This window comes from Pyxicephalus adspersus, chromosome 8, assembly GCF_032062135.1.
Source record: "Pyxicephalus adspersus chromosome 8, UCB_Pads_2.0, whole genome shotgun sequence".
NCBI lineage: Eukaryota > Metazoa > Chordata > Amphibia > Anura > Pyxicephalidae > Pyxicephalus > Pyxicephalus adspersus.
Genome location: NC_092865.1, coordinates 74,117,568 through 74,141,075, shown reverse-complemented (window position 1 = coordinate 74,141,075; position 23,508 = coordinate 74,117,568). Strand labels below are relative to the sequence as shown.

Here is a 23,508-nt window from a genome sequence, read left to right as displayed (position 1 = left end):
CGGAGAGAGCGGCAAGGGGAGTATTTTTTAACCATGTCAGAGATGTAAGTGGGACAATAACTGTGTAGGGATTTGAAGGCAAAGCACAGGAGCTTAAATTTGATTCTAAGGTGAAAAGGAAGCCAATGGAGAGAACTACAAAGAGATGTAGCGGAAGAGGAGCGGAGCGAAGGATGGATGAGTCTGGCTGCAGCATTCATAATAGATTGTAGAAGAGAGAGTCGTGTTAGTGGAATACCAGCGAGAAGGATGTTACAGTAGTCCAGACGAGAAATGATAAGAGCGTGTACAAGGAGTTTGGTGGTCTCAGGGGACAGGTAGGGGCGGATTTTGGAGATGTTGCGTAGGTGAAAGTGACAGGACCTGGAAATGTTCTGAATATGGGGGGTGAATGAGAGGGCCGAGTCAAAGGTGACACCAAGACAACGTGCCTGAGGGGAGGGCCGAATAACAGTGTTGTTAACAGTTAGATATATGTCAGGGGGGGATTTGGAATTTGAGGGGGGGGATGATGATGAGTTCTGACATTTACTCTTTCCAATTGTCCCAGGGAACACTGCTGCAGGGACAATCTATGAAAGATGATCCTTAATATGGAGTAATCTCCATGGTTTCACAGAGGGTAGCGCTCTGTCCTTTGCAGCGCTGGGTCCCCAGTTTAAATCTCGGCCAGGACGCTCTAATGGAATTTGTATGTTCTCCCTGTGTTTGTATAGGTTACTGCAAGGCATTCTGGTTTCTCCCACATAGTTGGTTAATTGGCTTTCTGCCCAAATTGACCTTAGACTGTGTTGATGACATTTTAATACAGTAGAGACAATAAATTGTAAGCCACTCTGAGGCACAGTCAGTGACAAGACTATGGACTTAGTCAATCATAGCACGGTATGTTAATGCTATAAAAATAATCACTCACTTTCTGTTGTGCCTCGTAACAAAAAGTAAAGGAATCTATCCCAAAAAGGAATTGAAAAGCTAGGTCCAGCTACAAAACACAACAATCAACTTGTGCCTAAGTTAGACATAACATAAAAACTTAAATTTCATAAAAAGCATAAATATCTATGGAACTAGCACTTGTATAAGGGATGAAGTAAAAATTAAATAGCACCAGCCTTGGGCAGGCCATGGTAATGAAAGTAGTTGACTGCATCTGTGGTCTGTCATTTAATTTAGAAATGTAATCATGAGGCAGTGGGGGTTGATTTTGTACTATCAGTTGAAGTGGTGAAAAAGCAGAGAGTAGATATCTAAGCATCCTAGGAATGCTTCGAATAGGAATTTAAAAAAGCTACTTTTTAAGAAACCTTTTATTTCCAGGTAATACAAAGCCTAGTCAATAGATTTATAGAAGAGTGTTGACGATAAGTTAGTCTCACCTGTTGAGGAGCTCGACCAGTAAAAGATTTGGGGTCAAGCAGTTGGTCCAGCTGAGAGTGTATGGGGGTAAAATAGGAATCAGATCGGATTCTGTTGATCAGGTCGTTGTCTCCACCTTCCTGTTTTACGACAGCCGCAGCTTGTTGAGACAACACTCTAATCCGTTCATGGCATTCCTATATAAAAGGATGAAAAACTTTAGAAGGAAAAAGCATCTTGCATTCATGTTGGGATCTTACATCAAAAGGTGATTACAGTGGAGCAGATTGCACATTTCATTTTTGTATGAATGTTACAATAACATAAATATATGCACACTATTTCCAAATATAATTGGAACAAAAAACATGGAATACAAAAAATTCCTAAATCAATTGTGGATGATAAATTAGAGATTAAAAATAAAAGTAAAACAATGTTAAGTAATATTGTTTTTTAAAGACAAAGCTACTAATGTTCAACTCTCTTTCCGATATAACTCTCAAACTGTACAAGTACCAAGTTGTATATATATATATATATATATATAGTATAGCCAGAAAACTATCAGTTTGAGAACAAATCAGCTATGGCAACCTTCAAGTTTTCCTTATAGCTGGCTACTTTTAATCTAAAATATTCACAAGTAACCTTAACCCAGCCCCCAAAGGACCCGATGAACCTTGCATGCACTAAAACCAATATTTTATGCTACCTACAATACTGTATATGCACTGTAAAAGCAGAATTAAGGTATCACTTTATCAGTTTTACTTTCATATTTGATTATGTCCTGATTAGTGCCAGTCATAATCATATTCCTCCTAAAAGAAACATCCAAATGTGGGTAATCCTTACTGGCTGTATGATGCACTGTATGACTCAATTGCTTTCAATGCAGTCAGTCTCTCAATAATAGGCACATGGCCTATTAGCAAACTAAAGAATCTCTTTATGGCAGCAGCATTGCTGGTATACTTTACTGCCACATCCCTTATTGTATATAATAACAAACATGAAGAAAGCAGCGTAGAGACTTTTAATGTATCATATCATAACTCACAATTTACAAACCTAATAAAAACATGCCAGCAATACTTTATTTCAAAACAAAAGGTAAAATCCCACATCTCCAAATATATATATATATCTCAGCATATAGCTTCCCAAAAAAGAACATGAAGCTGTACATTTGCAATGCATTTCACAGATTCTCAGTTTGTTTCATCAGGAGTTACAATTAGATCTATGTTTCTAAATACAAATTCACAACATAGTGTCAAAAATTACACAGGTCAACATGTCATTTTCATCAGATATAATTTTTTGTGAATGCGGATTTCAAATCTGTGTTCTGTTCTTTCTCTAGCATGTCTAGTTTTTGCGATGCAGCTAATTATAAATTTTGAGAAATTCGATATATATAGCCTTAACATATTGCAACAGTTTTCTTTTTTTAAGGTTAAAGACTGCACTAAGTGCGATTGATTTCATTTGTCATCATGCCTAGAAATTGCCTTAATAATCCAGACAGTTTCTGTTACGTGTGTGGTTCATTCATGACAAAAGCACAATGTCGCCAAATTACCACAGAACTTAAAAAGATATACAAATTATATTCGGCTGTCCACTTGGCGACCAGGATAAATGTTGGACTCCATATGTCATCTGTACCAGTTGTTCCAATGGACTGCGTGACTGGCTAAATTGGCGTAAAGCAGCAATGCCATTTGCAATCCCGATGATGTGGAGAAAACGGCGAAAAAAACTGCTATTTTTGCCGCATCAACAAAAGTGGATTCTCAGTTAAAACTAAGCACAAAATTGTATATCCCAGTCTGGATTCTACAACTAGGCCTGTTCCCTATGATGATTCATTGCTAGTTCCAGTACCGCCACATGATGGACTTGCTTCTGTAGAATGTGATGAGGAATGCACTGGAGTTGCAGACAGTTACAACCTCGAATTATCAGATCTTGACTACCTGGGCGATGAAGATTCAGAACCAGGGACCTTTACACAAGCAGAGCTGAATGATCCCGTTTGTGATCTAAATCTCTCCAAAGACAAACTTCTTAATCAAAGATTAAACAGAAGCACTTGCTTGCAAGGGGTGTAACTAACTCACTACAGAAAATGCAATAACTTGACAACGTTCTTCACTAGTGATGGCTCACTGTGCTACTGTCATGATATAGATGCACTCCAACAGTTTGACACAAGAGCATGTTCCATCTGAATGGTGTATCTTCACTGATTCCTCTAAAAGAAGCTTGAAAGCAGTCTTACCGCATAATGGTAATTCCAAACCAAGTTTACCTATTGCCCATTCTGTTAACCTAAAGGAGTCCTATGACAACATGGAGTTACTACTTGAAGAAATCCAGTATAAAACACACCAGTGGAACATCTGTGGGGATCTAAAGGTCACTGGCTTGCTGATGGGAATGCAAGGAGGATTCACAAAATATTGCTGTTTTCATATGCCTGTGGGACAGCCGATCTACGGGAGACCATTATGTCAAGCATGATTGGCTACCAAGAGATACCTATAAAGGCCAGGAACAAGCAGTGTCAAGTTTCTGCCTTTGTTTGATCCGCATAAAAAAATTCTGGCACATCTCCATTTGAAATTAGGCTTGAAGAACCACCTTGTAAAGGCCATGGGTAAATCAAACTCCATGAGTTTTCAGTACCTTGTTGAGAGGTTTCCAAACATAAGCACTGCAAAAATAAAGGAAGGGATATTTATAGGGCCACAGATCAAGTCTGTTTTGCAGGATGATGTTTTCAAACAATCTCTCTTAGTGGCTGTGTGAAAATTTCCTGGGCAACCACTTGTCTCCTGCATAAAAGGAAGGAGTTCAAGATCTGCTTGATTCCAACCAGAAACTGGGTTGTCGTATGTCATTAAAAATACATTTCTTGCACTCACATCTAGAATTCTTCCCAGAAAATCTTGGTATGGTGAGTGATGAACAAGTAGAACGTTTTCACTAGGACATTAAATCAATGGAGCACCGCTACCAAGGTTTCTGGAATGAAAGTATGATGGCTTACTACTGCTGGATGCTGTACCACAACAATCCAGAAAAAGTACACAGGAAAATCATACTCTAAGCATTTCTGAAGAAACAATAGTACCTGACAGACACTGTTCAGCAGATCTATACCACAATGTGCCTTATTTTACTTCATACTGAAAATGCATTACCATTCACTTCAATGGTGCTTACGTTTTAGTAAAAAACACATGCACGTACAATGTTAACTATAACAGTACTTATAACTTAGGAACTGTACATGTTAAGGAAAAACTGAAAACAGATCTGATATCTGCTCGAAAAACTGATTTAGAAAACAAATGTTGCGGTTTCCGATTAGCAAAACTATTTTTTTTGTTGACCTGTGTAATCAACAATCAAACATACTACATAATTCAGAATAGAACCAGCTGCAACCACAAGCTTTCTCAAATAAAGAGTGTGAGTAAAGTACATGCAGAGAGGCAACTGAGAGAGCTGGGTGCAACCAAACTGGTGTAATTATTCAAATAGAGACATAGGTGACACATGTTAGTAGCTTTGAGGATGTATATCAAAATTTAGGAACAAATAAATTACTTATACAGCAATAAATATTATGCCATTTCATGTTAAGATTGGTAAACAAATTACAACCCATATTTATTCTTACCTCACCCACTTGCACCAAATACTACAAATACTACCAAATACTACAAGCTCCCTATGTCGCCATATATTCGGCCAATGCCAATCTGAATCTGCAGCCTGTCTGTCCATTCCCTGTCTGCATATAAAGCCAAACTCACAAGCCCATGTGAGGCTAAGGGTTTCTGCCATAAGCGGTGACATCATAACCTCCAGGATTTAGAAGTCCGCCACATCAAAATAGAATGTCCGGGGGGCACAAGGAGCACAAGTAAGTTAAGACAGGCTAGGATGCTTCTATGCACTTTTCTCCTGTGGCCCAAGGGCTTTGTGCTCCTAGTGTCCCAAAGCTATAAAGAGGAGGTCCTGGGTTCCAATATGAATGACTGCAAATGTTTCTGAACTGTAAGGTATATGATGCCTTAAAAGTCTTTAAGCTTTTTTCTTCATGATTGTAATTATATACTTTTAAAATAAAGATAAAATTAATGGGAAGAATAACTGACCTGCCTATTTCCCCCACTTTTCACCATCGCCATGATCACATTTTCTGTGGCCATGAAGGGCAGCTCCTGGCGAATCCTTCTTTCTATAACCTTAAAAAGAAAGAGAAAGATTTTATTGTCAGAAGTTTTAACAGACCACACACATTGCAGACGTTTTATATACATTCGTGAACAGACCATCATTAAACTTCACACTTGCATTGGCACACAACGAAAAGTTCTGATAAGGAAGAAATGGATAGGCATCTTTATCTCAAATGTAGCCTTTTTATTGGTTTCCTTATATAGTCACGTAAGGTGGCAGAATCTTCTGCAACTGTTCTAATTATTTCATAGACATCATAATCTCTGTCCAAAGAAAACAAGGACAAGAGAAAATGTAAAAAATAGAGAGAAAGAAAACTTGTTTCTATGCTTAAGAAGTGTTAGAAACACTAGAGGCCACTGAAACAGGACTACAAGAACGGCCACCTTAGCGTTTGAACTGCTGAAGGTCAGGTTCTGATTTACTCTGCAGTGCAAAAAAGCAATTCATATAAAAGGTTTTGCAACTTTTGACTTTGAATACCTGAAAAGCCTCCTTGCTATACCCCTGGAACCTGCCTGACATACTTTCTGTAAGATTCTTTCCTACACTAATGATATTACCGATGGTTTTCCATTTCATGTTTGGGCGTACCGCATTCTTACACCTTTTCAGCACAGGTAAAGGCAAAGTCATTTCTTTGCTCCACTCTTAGGTGAACTGATGTGTTCCCATCTTGACAACACCTGGAATACCACCGGCTCTTTCCTGATTGACAACAAGATCTGCTTTGCTCTTCTCTACCCTCTGGAAGAGAGTTGTTAATGGATTCCCCATAAGTCTGGACAACATAAGTCATTATAGTGTTTACCTTTGTTTCAACCGCTATATGATAACATTTAATGTTTTGGTGCTTTGTTTGTCTTTGTTGTGATTGTTTACTTTGGTGGATGTTGTGCTCCTTTTCAGGCCCCCCACAAAATCTGGGAGATAACAGAATATTACAGCTACTGATGTATAGTGCCTTCCCTCATACAGGGAATGATCGTGATTATTGTTTTATAGTTAGAAAAAATTACAGCTGGTAAACAAGTGTTACCTAAGATTGTTCAACCACACCCCCCCACTTTTAGGCTTAAGACTTTGGACTCTTACCTGCAGCCCCCCCTACTGGCACAATTTAGCTTGCCTAGTAGGACAGCCTGGGACACTCCACCTTGCCATGAAAGTCACTTTAAAGTTCAGCTTTCTTACTTAACCTTTAAAGATACAGGATGACCCCCCCCCCCCAATGCTTTATTGCATACCCACCAGTTTTACGGGAGATGCTCAACTTTGTGTATTGGAATGTAGGAGGCCTCATTCACCTGATTAAGACTATAAAGTGACGGGCTCACCTGTGCACTTTTTTCCAATAGTGTTTTCTTACAAGAAACTCACTTTAAAAAAGTAGATTTACTGTGTCTCTCAGGTGGGGGGAAGGTACGCGCCACTTCAACAAAATAATGAGGCGTTGCTATTAAGTTCAATAATTCCCTCAACTTTCATTTGCTAACAACCTTACTAGACCCATGTTCAGGATACATCTTACTAAAAGTAAAAATTCAGGGTATGGGTTACTTACTCATAAATTGATACACCCCTGATGGATCTAATGCCCAATTTTTTCCCCACAAATTTCAAAACTTCTCTCTGCAAATTACCCAAACCAAATAATTGCGGGTGATTTTAATGTTGGTTTTGTGTTGCTGCAGTATCTGGATCCAGATAAAGTGGCCCAAATAAGTTGCATCAAGGTGGTTCCAGTGATATCCACTAGCAGATGTGATACCTATGGGTATTATCATGGTTAGTGATAGGTAAACACGAGTCCATGGTATAATATAGTTCTTTTTCATCAAAAGCAATAAAAGCAATAAGAATGTATTAGGTAACAATGGTATTGATGAGAAGATAAAAAAGGAGGGAGAGGGTTATCAACTTTCAGGATTAGTGCATTATAACCATAGTATATAGTCATGTAGAACTGCTAATACTATATTAGTAAATTTTAAATTGAGTCAGAAATAAGTGGTATAAATATTATTTTCAAAATGATTGAAAAAACCTATGAAAGGGATAAGGCTTACCTTAAACAATTGCAACTTAAAAGGATATGAAGGGATCTGCAAACCGCATGTACAGCCAGAAAATCGCTCTAGTCACAGCAGCAACAACTGCTCATTTATGCCCAGGGATAAAATGGCGCCCTTGAGTATCACTGGCATGTGACGTCATCATGCCTGGATGTGAAGATACGATGAAGTACTTCCGCCCTCACTGTGACGCCCATAACCCACGATTGTACAGGCAGCTGTATTGGCTGCCTGATATTCCACACAAAAAGGTGTGGGCTGATGGAACAGGGAAGATTTTTATCCCAGTCAATTGCTAGCACCAGCACTAGCAGGTGTGATACCCCCCTCAGCAAGAGAAAACACCACCCTTATGTATATGCGAATCATCTTCATAATCAAGTAAGTTGATCTTTCTCTTTTTTTCCATTTTTTCATAATTACCAATTTATACACTATAAAGCTGTCAAAATGTTTTTTTGTTATGTAATACATTGGATATTGTGTGTGATTAGAAAATCCCTTTGTTAACCAGCAAATAGAAAAAGAATACTAGATCTCCCCCTTTCATAACAAACATGATATTATCTATATGTAGATCATGATATACAGAGAAATATATATGTATTATATATAATATATATGTTATATATGTATATATATGTATTATATTATATATATATATATATATATATTATACATGTATTGTATATAAATATAAATTAATGAGATACATTGTTTCATACACTATGCAGGAACACTTGTTACTCTTGTTTTATTATTATGTATGAAAAATTACAATATTCATGCTCATTTCTGTTTATACCTTACTGTACAGACGCTCTGACTCTCCTTGCACATCCCCTAATGAAGACTTCTGGCAAAACGAGTCGGGATTAAGATTTGTGAGCTTTATGTACTTTTGTTGCAACACTTAGACGATTCTATACTTAGTAAGCAAGGCATATCCCCTATCAAGGGGCGCCTTCACAGTCGAACAGTAATTTTACCATGTTTGCTTTTCTTACACTGATGTAGTGAAATGTCACTAACGTTGTACTTTTTTGAAAAATACACCTTAACTTCCTGTCAAAAATCCCTGTCTCTTTTCTACTTTCTTCATACTAATTACAGGGTTGGCCAGTATATATCTTTTATCACAGATAGGGTCTCCTCCTCTGTTTTTTGCATTCAGAGTATGAATCATTAATTACAACTCATGCCGTCTTTAAACCAGTTCTCTATCCATTTACAGACTGAGTTGACCCTAACTTGCATATTAACCATCTGTGGGGTACAGTGTCAAATGCTTTAGCAAAGTCCAAGTACACTATATCAACTGCTATTCTACTATCTACCTGTTTCCTTACTTCCTCATAAAAAGAGAGTAAATTTGTTTGACAACTTCGGTCATTCTTGAAGCCATGCTGACTATCACTTTTAATATTATTTTCTAGCAGAAACACCTCTATGTGGTTCTTTATCAAACTCTCTAGGACCTTTCCAACTATGGACGTTAAACTAACGGGTCTGTAGTTATCTGGTAAAGACTTTGCTCCCTTTTTAAATATAAGAACCACATTGGCCTTACGCCAATCCAACGCCAATCCAACGCCTATCCAACCTTGCCAGTGACTAAAGAGTCTCTAAAAATCAGAAACAATGTCTTTGTAATAACCGAGCTCAGCTCTTTGAGGACACGTGGATGTAATCCACTAGGTCCTGGTGCTTTGTCAACCTTAATTTTTTCCCAGCTGTTTCTCAATCACATAATAACAAAATTATAAAAGGTATTTTAATTATTACTAAACAAATAAATAATTATTACTAATTACTCAAGTATTACACATTTTATAATTTGTTTAAAATAGGTTTATGGATTTTTGGGCTCCAATGATGTTACTGCAAAATGAAGTTTTTTTTTATTTCAAGCCGAGACTGGTACCATGTTTTAATTGCGGTGACAGATGAAAATGTCTTTTTGCTCAAATATGTTGCTGAAATTTGAATCAAAATTTTCATTGCTTTTTCACTCAGCATTAAGTATTCATTTTTAATGGAGGGCCAAAAAGGAGATCTTGATAAGGTTGACTGGAATTTAGCTTTAGGACCGTCGTTGGATGATAGATGGATAAGGCTTTCTTTTTCATTCATGCTTAAATTGCTATCTTCAATGTTTGCTGCAAATGGATCTATTATTCACATATTGCCAAGCCCGGGATCTCTTTCCTTTGGGTAATAACGACCAAAAGGTTTTGTGAGTGATTGTAAGTTCTGATTAACAATGGTTACCACTAGTGTTGATGTTCGAATTCGGGTTGTCCCTATATTCGACCCGAATATGGCTGTTCGAATTCGGGTATACCCGAACCGAATTTTGCTGCATTCGACAGCAAAAATTCGTGAGGAAAAAAAAAAAAAAATAAATATATTTTTTTCTTATTTATTTCGTATATGTTTTTTATTTTAAACTTGTTTTTTTTTTTTTTTTTTTTTACAGGTTATCCTACAATGACATTATGAATCATAATGTCATTGTGGGATTCTTGGACCGTGGGAACTGTGCAGTTACAGTTAATTGAAAGCAGGTGCCTTCAATTAGCTGTAACCGCAAGCAATAGGAGGGCAATGAATGGAAATACTATGTCCATTCATACCTCTTCTGCTCTGTGATTGGCTGAGAAATAGACCAATCACAGAGCAGTAGAGGTATGAATGGACATAGTATTTCCATTCAACCTCTATTGCCCTCGTATTGGCTCCAGGATCAGGGGAGCAGAGCTGTCAGCATAAAGCTCCGCTGATTGCTCTGCTCCCTGAGTTGCTGAGGAAAGGGAAATCCTGATCAGGCTTTTCCCTTTCCTCAGGGAGCAGAGCTTAGATTGTGAGCTGTATAATATATATATTGTATAATATAACATTACTCTATTACTTGTTGTTGAAAACATAAGGAGTGAGAAGAGATTACCAAGCTCTTTTTCAATGACCTCTGTTCCATTAGAGCCCTAAATTCACATGCACAAATATGGAAGCCTCAAATCCTTACACAAATAACGTTAAAAATAAGTATACAGCTCTCTACTTACCCTTCCATAACCTTGCAAATACATATGCTAACTATATTTCTAATGTAAATTATATGATTATTTCTAACAACGATTAAGTGCTGCAAAAATCTCAGCGCTAGTTGTACTACTTGGCAAGTCGAGCGAACAGTAGTTCACCCTGTAACTCCTTCAACCTCAACCCTCACAAAACAAAGGAGAAGTGCCTTGTTACTTACGCCCATTGATTCGTTAAGTTGAATTGAATAAAATGGTGAATTTTTCACCATTTTTATAACTTGATTTTCATTATCTTTAGCCATGTCTTCAATTCTGCGCATGACAGTGTTAGCGGACATAGGAATTTAATTCAGTTTGCTTTCCCAAACCTCTTCACAGGCTTGTAACATGCAAAGCTTAAATAATTCTTCTCCAATCGTATACAGTTTTTTATTTTTTGCAATCTAAAGTGCTATCAGACAGGGAAAAGCCTTTAATGGACTTGTCTTGAACAGTCATTTTTGTTAAAGCACTTACTTGCATTTGCATACTATCACGCATTCTTTGAAAATATTCAAGTAGTTTCTTAGCCAAATCCAGGTGTTTTGATTGCAAGTGTCCTAAAAGCTTCGAAAGGTTTCATGGCATCATTGGATAAACTCTTAGAACACACAACACAAAGCAGCCATGGATCCAGCTCACTAGCAGGTTCTTGAATAAATCAAAATTTCAAGTACTTTGAATAATATTTTCTTTGCTTTGATGCTTTGAGTTTTTTCTTCTCTCCACCTCCAATTTGAAAGTTCTTCCTAATGGTGCCAGATAAGATAATTTCGAGGCTCCGATTCATTATCATTAGCTGCATTATCTTTGCTATTAGTAAAGGAATACAAAAGATTTGTTTGCTTTTTCTGACTCATGGCTTTTTTTTATTTGAATTGACCAGCCCAATCCTTTATATGTTTTTATTGTAGAGGTAATGCCCGTAAAGACACAAACTGCATGCAATCATGCATTCCAAAAAAGAAGCTAAAGGTAAAAAGGTGGGAGCAAAGAAAAAAAGAGAAGAGAACAGTGGATACAGGATTGCAGAAGGTCATTTAAAAAAAAACAAAATAGTGGGGGCGTGGCCTGGTGCACGGTGGAGTGAGACGTGCGGTTTTTCTTCATTCTCTGCAGCTATTTCTTCTCTCTTCCCCGCACAGATGGGCAAGCAAGGACACCGGGACTCCCCCATCCCTTCCAGCGGTGCCAGATCGCGTGATATCGGCAGCTTCTTCAACACGGGCGATTCTTCTGCTGCGGCCATGAGAAGCCAGAAAGGAGGGAAGATGGGGCCCGCTAAAAGATCCCTCAGCAGCCTTAGAGCCTCCCGCTTCAGCACTACCACAGGTGAGCCCTCCTCCTACCTCTCCTGCATTTCCTACACACACCAGCCCTGGGGACCCCCTTTTACAACCCTCTATGGCCGCAAGTTCTCCTCTGGGGGCACCTCCTGTTTCCCAGACTCCTCAGTGGGACATGGAATCATATTTGCAGGCCCTCCCTACCAAAGCTGACCTTGAAGCAACGCATGCAGCATACCTATAAGTCAGAAATGGGGGAGCTTAAGGAAGTTCTTGGACACAGACTTGGAGAATGAAAGCACTACAAAATGCTCATTCCATGCTACTACAACAACTTATCTACCAGCATGACAACCTTGAGAACAGAAACCGGCACAATAACATGAGAGAATGAGAGAGATCCCTAAAAGCGTAAGCACTGATGACCTGTTAAACTTAACAAACTGATCTATACTATTGTTAATGTGTATGCCTCTAATCAAGACCAACTCTATTTTTTTACCCAGTTGATATCTGAATTGGAGCGTTTTGTTCACAATCTTCTGACCATTTGCGGGGATTTTAATGTTCCCTTAGTCCCACAGATTGACACCTCATCAGGGAAGTCAGTGGTCCCCGCATTGGACCTTTCAAAACTTTGCGGTATAGTCTGGGTGTTGTGGACACATGGCGCATATCTCACTCTGCTGGCAAGGATTACAGTTTTAATTCCTGTGCCCACAACACTTACAATCGCATAGACTACTTTTTGATTGCACAAGCTCTGCTTGACTTTCAACCTCGATCCAGGATAGGTTTGCGGTTATGGTCTGATCATGCCCCTGTGCACAAAGAATTTGGTATTTTGCCCGCTAGAGGTCCCAGAGGCTCATGGAGACTGAATGACAGCTTACGAAGTGACTCAGTCTGTTTAGCCAAGATAAATAAGACCATTACTTCTTTTGGCCTGGTGCACACTCAAGACACCACCCACCCAATGTTAAGCCTTGAAATGTGTTCTACGTTGTGTTCTCATTAAACATGGCTACCATTAAAAAAAGCAAGATCCACCCAAATTAAACACCTTCTTGCCCGTATGGTGGTCCATAAGTGGGATCTGTTGCCAGGCACCTCTCTAACGCTCGGCATGAGCTGCTGCATATTCTGGACTACCAATCAATGATAACCAGAGATAAGGCTATGAATAAAGCATTTAATGTACAGCGCTGCGTAATATGTTGGCGCTATATAAATCCTGTTTATTAATAATAATAATAAAAAAAGCATTTAATGCCGTGGATAGGGAAAATCTATTCTCTCCTGATATGCTACTTGCAAACATTGCGGTTTTACCCAAACCGGGAAAGGACACAGCCTATTGTGGGAATTATCGTCCTATCTCACTCCTCAATGTTGACCTCAAATTATATGCAAAAATCATAGCTACCTGCTTAGGGCCACTGCTCCTCTCATTGATACACAGAGACCAGGTGGGCTTTACTCCGTGCCCAGAGGTGCGGGTTAACACTACCCAGACCTTACACCTTTGCTCCTACATTCACAAACACAAAATTCTAGCTTGCCTCCTTTCAATTGATGCCGAAAAGGATTTGACAGGTTTAATTTGCAATTCCTGGAACTAACATTACAGGAGATTGGCCTAGGACCTGTTCTCCTTGCAAAAATCAAGGCTCTGTATTCCACACCAACAGCTAAAAAACTGGTCAATGGGACCTTATCCGAAAAATTTTTTAACCGCAATGGTACTAGGCAGGGGGTGCCCGTTGCCCCCCCTTCTTTTTGCCTTGGTAATGGAACACCTAGCCATCACTATCAGATCTATCCTTTCAATCCAGGGTGTGCCTGTCACGGCTCCACAGGGCCAAGTGGTGGACCCACTGTGTTTACCAACCCAGTGGGTGGAGACGTGCACGGTCTTCTCCAAAGCCTCTAGAGGTGAGAATGTAGTGCGGCTAGCTACTGCCAGGTTGCGGCCCCCCTGCCCGCCAAGGAAGGTGACTGCTGACTAGCAGGAACCAAAATGCAGTTCCAGAGGGAAATCCAAAAACATAGTCAAACAAGCCAAAGGTCAGGGCAGGCAGCAGGGCAGGTAGTCAGGAAACAAGCCAAAGGTCAGTACACGGATAATACAGGAATAATACGCAGGAACTGAAGCAGTAGAAACCTGGCAGTAGAACCACAAGGAACTCCTTGTCCAAGCATCTTCCTGTTGCCAGGTCACTTGCTTAAAAAGGGGTTGTCATGTTATGAGTGTAAGTCATGTGAGTCGCAAACACTAACCCCACCAGCAGGGGGAGCGCTGGTGCAGAGATAGCCTCAGGTGTGCGCGGGAGGGAGTGCGTCTGCAGAGAACTCTAGTCCTCTGAGGCAGGGGAGCAGCTGATTGAGAATCACATAACCTGGACCAAGAAGTGTGCTGATAGTTGAATCTAGAAGCAGAGATGGTGCTGGCAGCAGTGGGCTGCAAGGTAGGTGGAACTGAAGGGGTTACAGATCCCCTGATCCTGCATGGATCTGTGATAGTTCCTACTCCATCTCATCATCACAAGCTAGCTCTTTATGCTGAGGTTTGACGTTATTCTCTTATACATTACTTAACCCAGGCATGTCCAAAGTCCGGCCCGCGGGCCATTTGCGCCGTTTTTTTCCCAATTTTTATTAAAAATCTTTATTGTTCCAGAAACATTTTTTAATAAACAATTCTGCTACTTTCTGCAGTATAAGCGGGTTAACTCTTCCATGACTGTGAGCCTTCTACAGATAACAGAAAGTTGCCGTGGCTTTTGTGTGAAGGTTCTTATTTATTCAGGTTATGGTATTAGTGGTTAGTGTCATTAATACAGCAGCTGACGTCATCTCTGTGCCCCATCAGCATTATATTGTAGCTTCAATTAGATTACGTGTAGTTGGTGAGCAGTGTACATGGGCCCTACAACTTTCCCTGATCTGATCTGATCCTGACGTCACCGCCCACTGTCACTCACAACGCTCTGCCCTCAAGCAGAAGACTGTCTGCCACAGGAGGGAGGGCGGTAGGAGGGCCGCATCGGAAGCCCGATCCTGACATCACCCCCCATATTCTGTGGCAGACAGTCTTTTGCTTGAGGGCAGAGCACATGCCTGACTGCAGCTCGTTGGGAGTGACAGTGGGCGGTGACGTCAGGGCAGGACTTTGATCAGTTTCTCTGCAGTTTCTTCAGCTACCTCCTCCACGGGACTTGCAGTATATAGGGGTGAGACAGCCATTTTATGTGCTGGGATGTGGGGAGCTGGACAGGGGTAGGTAGTGCCCTGGCCTAGCAGAATTTGTGAAGTGGTGGAAGTGTGTGAGCTGTTACCAGAGAGTCTGACCTTGTAAAAGCAAATAACACGGCTTCCACCTGCCAAGGTCTTGAAAAGGAGATCAGCCTTTTCTCCTCTCCATTCTCTGTTGACCCCGATGATGCTCCAAATCAGCTGCAGCTTGAGCTCATTGAGCTGCATTGTGACAGCGAATTACGCAGTCGTTACCAACAGCTCTCTCTTGTGAACTTTTACCGCCAACTGGATAAGGGCAGGTTTCAGGAGATTCGGACATTGACTAAGAAAATTCTGAGCTTGTTTGGCTCAACATATTTGTGTGAGAAGACATTCTCTGCTATGAACTTTAACAAGAACCGTGTGAGGACAAGACTAAGTGACTCATCTGCGTGACATTTTGCGCATCAAAATCACTGCCTTTGTACCAGACCGAGCCTATTTGCTGCAGTACAGATCTCAGTTTCACCCTTCACATTAGTGCAGGTAAGTTCTTTTAAAATTTATTTCAAATACATTGTGAAAACTCAGCTGTCAGTTGATCTTAATGTTATGAAATGAAAAGCATGCCATTTGCAATTAGCTTGGCATAAAATAATTCATTTGCATTTAATTGTAATTGTTCAAAGAATGTTCGGCTCTATGTGCAGGATCGGTGCTATACGATCGTTCGTGTATATCGTGCAGGAACGTTTGTCGTTCGTTTTCCGACGATAATAATTGGAAGTGTGTACGTAGCTTAAGAACCATATCTCAGGATCTGGACAATTGGCAAAAACTTCCTCTCTCCTGGTTCAGTAGGATTCATGTTCTTAAAATGGACTTAGGGAGTAAGCAGTTATATGTTTTTCAGACCATCCCCTTTTCCCCTTCTAAAATGTTTTTCCAGACATTGCGTTCCCAAGCCATTACATTTGTGTGGGGTGGCCACTGACCCAGAATTAAACATATATCTTCATGTAGACGCAAACAGGTTGGGGTTATGAGCCTGCCTGACTTCAAGCTATACCATGCTGCTCAATCCAAACCATAATGCACATTATCTATTCGGTTGGAACAGGATCTTTCTCCCCTGGATTTAGGAGCGGTGGCATGGACTTGCTGGAGCCCTTCACCCTACCCTTTTTCCCCTTACCCTAGCTATGCTGAAAATTTGGCATTTTATCAGAGACTGTCTGGCTCTCTCATCTATACCTTCCCCACCGACCCCCCTTTTTGACAACCCCTCCTTTCCTCTTGGTTTGCACCAAGGTAATATGGCAGGCTATAATAGGGAGGACTGGCCACAAGGCAGACATTTCCTAGATCCATCTTTGGGTAGATTTCTTCCAGCCGTTTCTAACCCCTCACGGTACGTATCTTGGTTGACTTTTTTGCAGGTGTTGCTTTTTTGCAAATCTTTGCATCTCTCAACCAACATACATTGATCTTTGACTGAATTTGAAAAACTTTGCACCCTAGCCGCACCTCCTTGACATTTGGGTTCTCTAATTTATCAGATTCTCATTGGGTCTTATGACTCAACCACATCTAGATTTGTCCCTAATTGGCATATGAGATTGCATAGTCAGACTGGCTAACGGCCTATGAACTCACAAACAAATCATTGGTCTGTGGGTATACACAGGAGAAAAATTTTAAAATTCTGACACGTTGGTATAGAACCCTGTTTCCCTCCATCAAATGTTTCCTTTTGTTCCGAGAACTTGTTGGGAGATCAGGAGCTGAGGAAGGAGACTATATTCATATCTGGTGGTCCTGTCTGACTCTGCAACTATTTTGGGGCAAGGTATTCGTCTGTTTTGATTTGTTTGGCGACCCCTTGGCCCCCTGCCTAAAGGTAGCATTGCTATCTGTAATCCCCAATCCACCTGGTTTCTAAAGGAAAACTATCCACTGTCACCTATTGGCGGATGCTCGCCAACTCATTCCACTATATTGAAAAGCCTACTATACCCTCCCTCACTCACTGGGTTGACAAGGTAAATGATATCATGAGAATGGAAGAGATTAAGGTGTTCGATAATGATTGTATTGACAAGTTCCTAGCTCGATGGGCGTGTTAGGAACACTGGGCTCCTCCCCTCTTCTTCATGACTCTTCTTAATTCCACTGTGTAGATACCGTTCCCTTACCGCTGCCCTATTCCAGTCCCTCCCCTCCCTATTGTAACTATATGGTTTTCACACTTGCTGCAAGGATATGGCTAACTCAGGCCGTTATCTTTCTTTTTTTCTATGTTTGTTATCCTTTGATTTACTGCATTGCTAAATTTGCAGGGATTACGATCATCTTCTGTTATTTTTGCTACTAATATTGTGCCTGCTGGTTTCCTGACATTTGTCTTGAGCCTTGGTATATTTTTGTTTTTCATATTTGTGCCACTTAAACTTGTTTCTGTTATTTATACATTGTTCTGTATAATTTGACTGTAAAAATTATTAAAACATATTTATGTGATTGCATTAGATGATTTTTCAATCCCCTACCTGTCCCCAGAGACCACCAAACTACTTGTACACGCTGTTATCTCTCATCTGGGCTACAGTAACATCCTCCTCTCTGGTATTCCACTAACCCGACTCTCTCCTCTACAATATTATTATGAATGCTGCAGCCAGACTTATCCATCCTTCCCATCGCTCTTCTTCTGCTGCATCTCTTTGTAGTTCTCCTCATTGGCTTCCATTTCACCTGAGAATCAAATTCAAGCTCCTGTTCTTTGCTTTCAAATCCATCTACAATTTTTGTCCCATCCACCTTTCGGACCTGGTAAAAAAATACTCCCCTATCTGTTCTCTTCACTCCTCCAATGACCCACTACTGACTTCCTCACTGATAACCACATCACACGCAGGGATCCAAGACTTTTCTAAAGCTGCCCCAACTCTCTGGAAGGGTCTTGCTCGACCTATTCGGCTTGCTCCTACTTCCTGTTCATTTATAAGAGCACTCAAACCCCATTTTTTTCAAACTTGCCTACCCATCCTTTTCTGTCTTTTGAAACCCTCACTACTTCCCACCACTTCATATTTCCCCTCCTATTTGTGTTACTTCCCCCAGTTTTTGGAGCAGGGTCCTCTCCTACTCCTGTCACTGTCTGTATCTGTCTGTCATTTGCAATCCTTATTTAATGTACAGCGCTTTGTAATATGTTGGCGCTATATAAAGCCTGTTTATTATTAAAATAATAATTAAAGAAAAAAAAAAGACTCAAGCATAACCTGCAACTCTGCAAACCAGGAAAGTATAATTCACTGGTGAGGCCAATGGTGAGTGTGATTATTGCATTTTCAAAAGCTGTGATAACATATTCAACACTTACAACCTACTTACAAACAGACTATTATACATTTTATTTACTCATATTTTAGGCTTAGGAAATGGAAACTAAAACATACCTTTGGATAAACAACAAGCCCCTCAGAAACATTCTGCAGAGTGCTGAGAACAATGTCTGCTGTGAGAAAAGCTTCAGCCAGACTTATCCGCCTGTAAAGAAAATTACACAATAAAAATAGATAGTAGGCCTGTTGTACCTAATTATGTCATTATTTTTAACAAATATTTAGGCAAGTAAACTTACATCCCTCAATTCATTCCTGTGCAGAATTCATATGGAGAAAGCACTGATTTCATATTTAATGAGAAAGTGTAGATCACTGTGTAGATTCATTAAAAAATGGTACATTGATAATTTAAAAAATAAACAGAAACAGTTTTAAAAAATGTTATGTTATGTTTTTTTTACCATTGCAGGGCTAGAGGAAATATTTTTCAGTTATTACACCTTTTCCAATGACAACAGTAAACAGACAAGATTTTATCAAATGTTTTGGACATTTATATATAATGGTATATTTGATACCATTAACAAAGATATGTAAAATTATTAAAATGTTAGCTGTTTGATGAACAGTTTTTGTCAATTTTGGAGATCAAAACTATGTTGTCAATATTATGGACATACACTAAAATGCAAGTAGTTGCTTTATTTAAAAGTTAGCTGTTTGATGAACAGTTTTTGTCAATTTTGGAGATCAAAACTATGTTGTCAATATTGTGGACAAACATTACAATGCAAGTAGTTGCTTACTGCATAACTTACTGCCTGCAGGCCACATCCGGCCATCTCCTCATTTCCCTCTCTGCTCGTTGTCTTGCAGGGAATGGGGTGCTCGCATCTCCTGTTTCAATATCCAGATTGTACTGGCAGGAGAGGGAGCTGCTCCCCGCCCACATTGTACTTTGAGATAATCCCAGCAGCATGAGAGCTGTGTTCATGCAGCTGTCATTACCCCCATGTAAAAACCCAAAAGTTGAGTTTGCATGTTGGGGAGCCCCTGAAGGGACTCTCTTGTGGCAATGAACATTAGGGTACTGCCAATTGTCTGTGCGTTGTGGTGCCACAAAAGTTCACAAAACTGTGTTTAGGTTGGCGATAAGGATGGAGTGCAGTAACCCTTTTCTCATGCCATGGAACCCTGGCCCAGGGGAGACTCTGGGTTGCGGTCACTGCCGCCTGCAGTCAAATCTGCAGACGCTGCAAAGCAAGAGACTGAGCGGCTGGCGAGCTCCCTATTACACATAGCTGGAAACGTACATGCTGTGAACCCCAACTTCTCTGTAAAAGAGAGATGTTAGCAGATAGAAATTTGGAGGCCAGTAGGAAATGCCTTTTGTCCCCCCCTTTCCCCTTTAAAATGTTAGCCCCATCATATCATTCAATTGTCACACATAGATATCCCTTTACTCTCTATGAACCCCAATTATTCCGTAAGAAAAGGGAAATGTAAGTGAAAGTGGGGGACTCCTGTGGCTAACTCCCCCTAAAATTTCATCACTACGGTGCCATCACAAGATATGAGAACTATACTTGTCATACTGTGCTACCCTGTCACACTTAGCTGGCCACTTACTTTCTGTGAAGTCTAATTTCCCATCAACAGGGAGATGTAGGGCCGAGAAGATGTAGTAGTAGAGAACATATAACCCATGGCTATCTGTCACACTAATTGCACTTCTCTGGAAGTATCCATTGCAGAAATTCTTGATTTGTCATCTCTTTTATTTGGTGCATGTACAGTGAGGGAAATAGAATTATTTGATCCCCTGCTGATTTTGTACGCTTGCCCTCTGACAATGAAATGACCAGTCTATAATTGTAATGGTAGGTTTATTGTAGCTGTGAGAGACCGAATAACAACAAAAGAACCCTCAAAAACTGAGTGCTCAAAAGTCAGAGCTTGATGTACATTGTAATGAGTGAAAAAAGTATTTGATCTCCTATCAACCAGCAAGATTTCAGGCTCCCTGGTGTCTACCCTGTATGCAGATAAGGAGCTGAGATCAGGAGCACCCTCTCTAAGGGAGAGCTCCTAATCCCTGTACCTGTAAAAAAAGACACCTGTCCATGGAAGCAAGCAATCATATCCCAAACTAGACACCATGGCCAAGACAGAGCTGTCCAAGGATGTCAGAGAAAAGACTGTAGACCTACACAAGGCTGGAATGGGCTACAAGACTATTGCCAACCAGCTTGGTGAGAAGGTGACAACAGTTGGCGCAATAATTCACAACTGGAAGAAACACAAAATAACTGTCAATCTCCCTCGGTCTGGGGCTCCATGCAAGATCTCCCCTCGTGGAGTTGCAATGATCATGAGAGCGGTGACAAAGCTACCCAGAACTACATGGGGGGAACTTGTCAATGACCTCAGGACAGCTGGGACCATAGTCACCAAGAAAACAATTGGTAACACACTGTGTCGTAAAGGCCTGAAATCTTGCAGAGCCCGCAAGGTCCCTCTGATCAAGATAGCACATGTACAGGCCCGTCTGCAGTTTGCCAATGACCATCTGAATGATCCAGAGGAGAACTGGGTGAAAGTGTTGTGGTCAGATGAGGCCAAAATTAAGCTCTTTGACATCAATTCAACTCGCCGTGTTTGGAGGAGGAGGAATGCTGCCTATGACCCCAAGAACACCATCCCCACCGTCAAACATGGAGGTGGACACATTATATTTTGGGGGTGTTTTTCTGCTAGGGGGAGAGGACACCTTCACCGCATCGAAGGGACATTAGGTGGGGCCATGTAACGTCAAATCTTTGGAGAGCACCTCCTTCCCTCATCTAGGGCATTGAAAATGGGTCATTGATGGGTATTCCAGCATGACAATGACCCAAAACACACGCCCAAGGCAACAAAGGAGTGACTCAAGTAGAAGCACATGAAGGTCCTGGAGTGGCCTAGCCAGTCTCCAGATCTTAATCCCATAGAAAATCTGTGGAGGGAGCTAAAGGTTAGAGTTGCCAAACATCAGCCTCGAAACGTTACTGACTTGGAGAAGATCTGCAAATCTTGCTGGTTGATAAGAGATCAAATACTTATTTCACTCATTACAATGCACATCGAGCTCAGACTTTTGAGGATTCTTTTTTTGTTATTCTGTCTCTCACAGCTACAATAAACCTACCATTACAATTATAGACTGATCATTTTTTTGTCAGGGGGCAAACGTACAAATTCAGCAGGGGATCAAATACCTTTTTCCCTCACTGTATGTTACAGTAACTAGAAACATTTCAATTTAATTTCATTTTAGAAAAAAATATTTTAGTTTTAAATATACATCCTTAATGTTTGCTTGCATTGCGGCCCGCAAGTTTTATCCCAATGTCAACAGTGGCCCCCAGAAAAAAGGTTGGGCACAACTGATATGAGATTTTATTGTTTGTATGTTTTAATATTGATGTTGTAAAAAATGTGTATGTTGTGATATATTTCTTAAAAGCCCAATATTTTTGGTGCCAATGAAAACAAATATTTGGACATGTACATTCAACTTCTTTTATGTCTCTTGAACAGGAAATAAAAGTAAATCTCTCATTTAATAAATGAAAGGCACAGGCACGGTAAAAAACTGATAAGTTAGGTTAGTAGTACCTGTTTGCACTGTCATCCAGCGTACGTTCAAACCACTGAACTGAGGCAGTCTGTAGTGGATTCATTATCAGTGTCATTAGGTGACGTGCCAGGCTGCAGCAACGTTCAGAACGCATGGGATTTCGTTTATAAGGCATAGCGCTAGAACCTGCCAGAAAAAGCACAGGTTATCACTAATAGCATTTACCATTTTAAAGTGATACTTTAAATACCAACGCTATAAAAAATATATAAGAATACATTGAAGTGATCCAGATATGTATTGCGTGACTAGTTTAATGGGCTGACAAACTTTAAAAAGTGCATCTCAAGATCTCATTTATTATAATCACAAGCAGCACAGTGCTGGAGTCTCTTTTAGACTTTCTGGAAGTCCTCAAACTTAAACTCAGAAATTACAAAATGCATAAACTGAACTTTGACAAATGAACATTTAATGGTAGTTGCCCAGAACACCCTTAAAATAATAATAATATCCACCACATTCATATCTATTCAATATGATGTAGCAGGATAGGAGCTAAGACAGCCCAACCCTTTTTTTTCTATCTTCCTTATTTCCTTCAGGCACTCCTAATATTACCCCCACTTTAGTCTTTTGTCCCTGTTTATTGAGGTTCCCTGTTCTAATTCCCCCTCCCTACCTTTCTGAACACTCAATGCATACCCAACTATCAAAATATAACCCATCCCAACTAAAGGTATGTCTACCATTCCACCTAGTCATTCTGTTAATAATCCCTAAAATCCTATATCATAAATGTTAAACATATATATACACAGTAAATGTCACTATCTAGAATCCTTACCTCTGTAACCAAATGTATGCCTTTTAGTTTCCTGTTAACATACCATTGTTCAAAACCTGCTCACCACTTTGACTCCTGTCCCTATAAAGACACATTGTTTCTACTCTAATAAAGGGATGCAGATAAATGTAGTCTTGTCTATTTGTTTTCCCTACTACTCAAGGAATTTGCCTTTATCAAATTTAAGTTTAGTTGGACCTGGTGTTTCAGTGTGTGTTTATTAATGTAATCCGTTCAAAATGGATTACCTTTTAGAAGCCACCATATTCAGGAGTCCTGGGAGATTACTGCACCACTGTTATGTCATAGATATAACTTGTGACTTGTACAAAGATAGTATATATATATATATATATATATATATATATATATATATATATATATATATA

At 40.0% G+C, this 23,508-nt stretch overlaps 1 protein-coding gene across 2 annotated transcripts in view; it reads right to left on the bottom strand.

Moving 5' to 3' along the window:
• Nucleotides 1-1,154: 1,154 nt before the first annotated feature.
• Nucleotides 1,155-23,508, bottom strand: part of ADSL (adenylosuccinate lyase) — a 52,572-nt gene continuing 30,218 nt past the window's right edge. Inside the window, exons 9-12 of one of the 2 annotated variants that reach the window (XM_072421160.1) lie at nt 22,311-22,458; nt 18,765-18,855; nt 5,538-5,627; nt 1,155-1,556 (exon numbers count right to left, since the gene is read on the bottom strand). In XM_072421160.1, coding sequence (XP_072277261.1) covers nt 1,311-1,556; nt 5,538-5,627; nt 18,765-18,855; nt 22,311-22,458 — 575 coding nt within the window. In that variant the 3' untranslated portion in view covers nt 1,155-1,310. The remainder of the gene's footprint in view (nt 1,557-5,537; nt 5,628-18,764; nt 18,856-22,310; nt 22,459-23,508) is intronic. The other variant, XM_072421162.1, reaches the window with a different exon arrangement.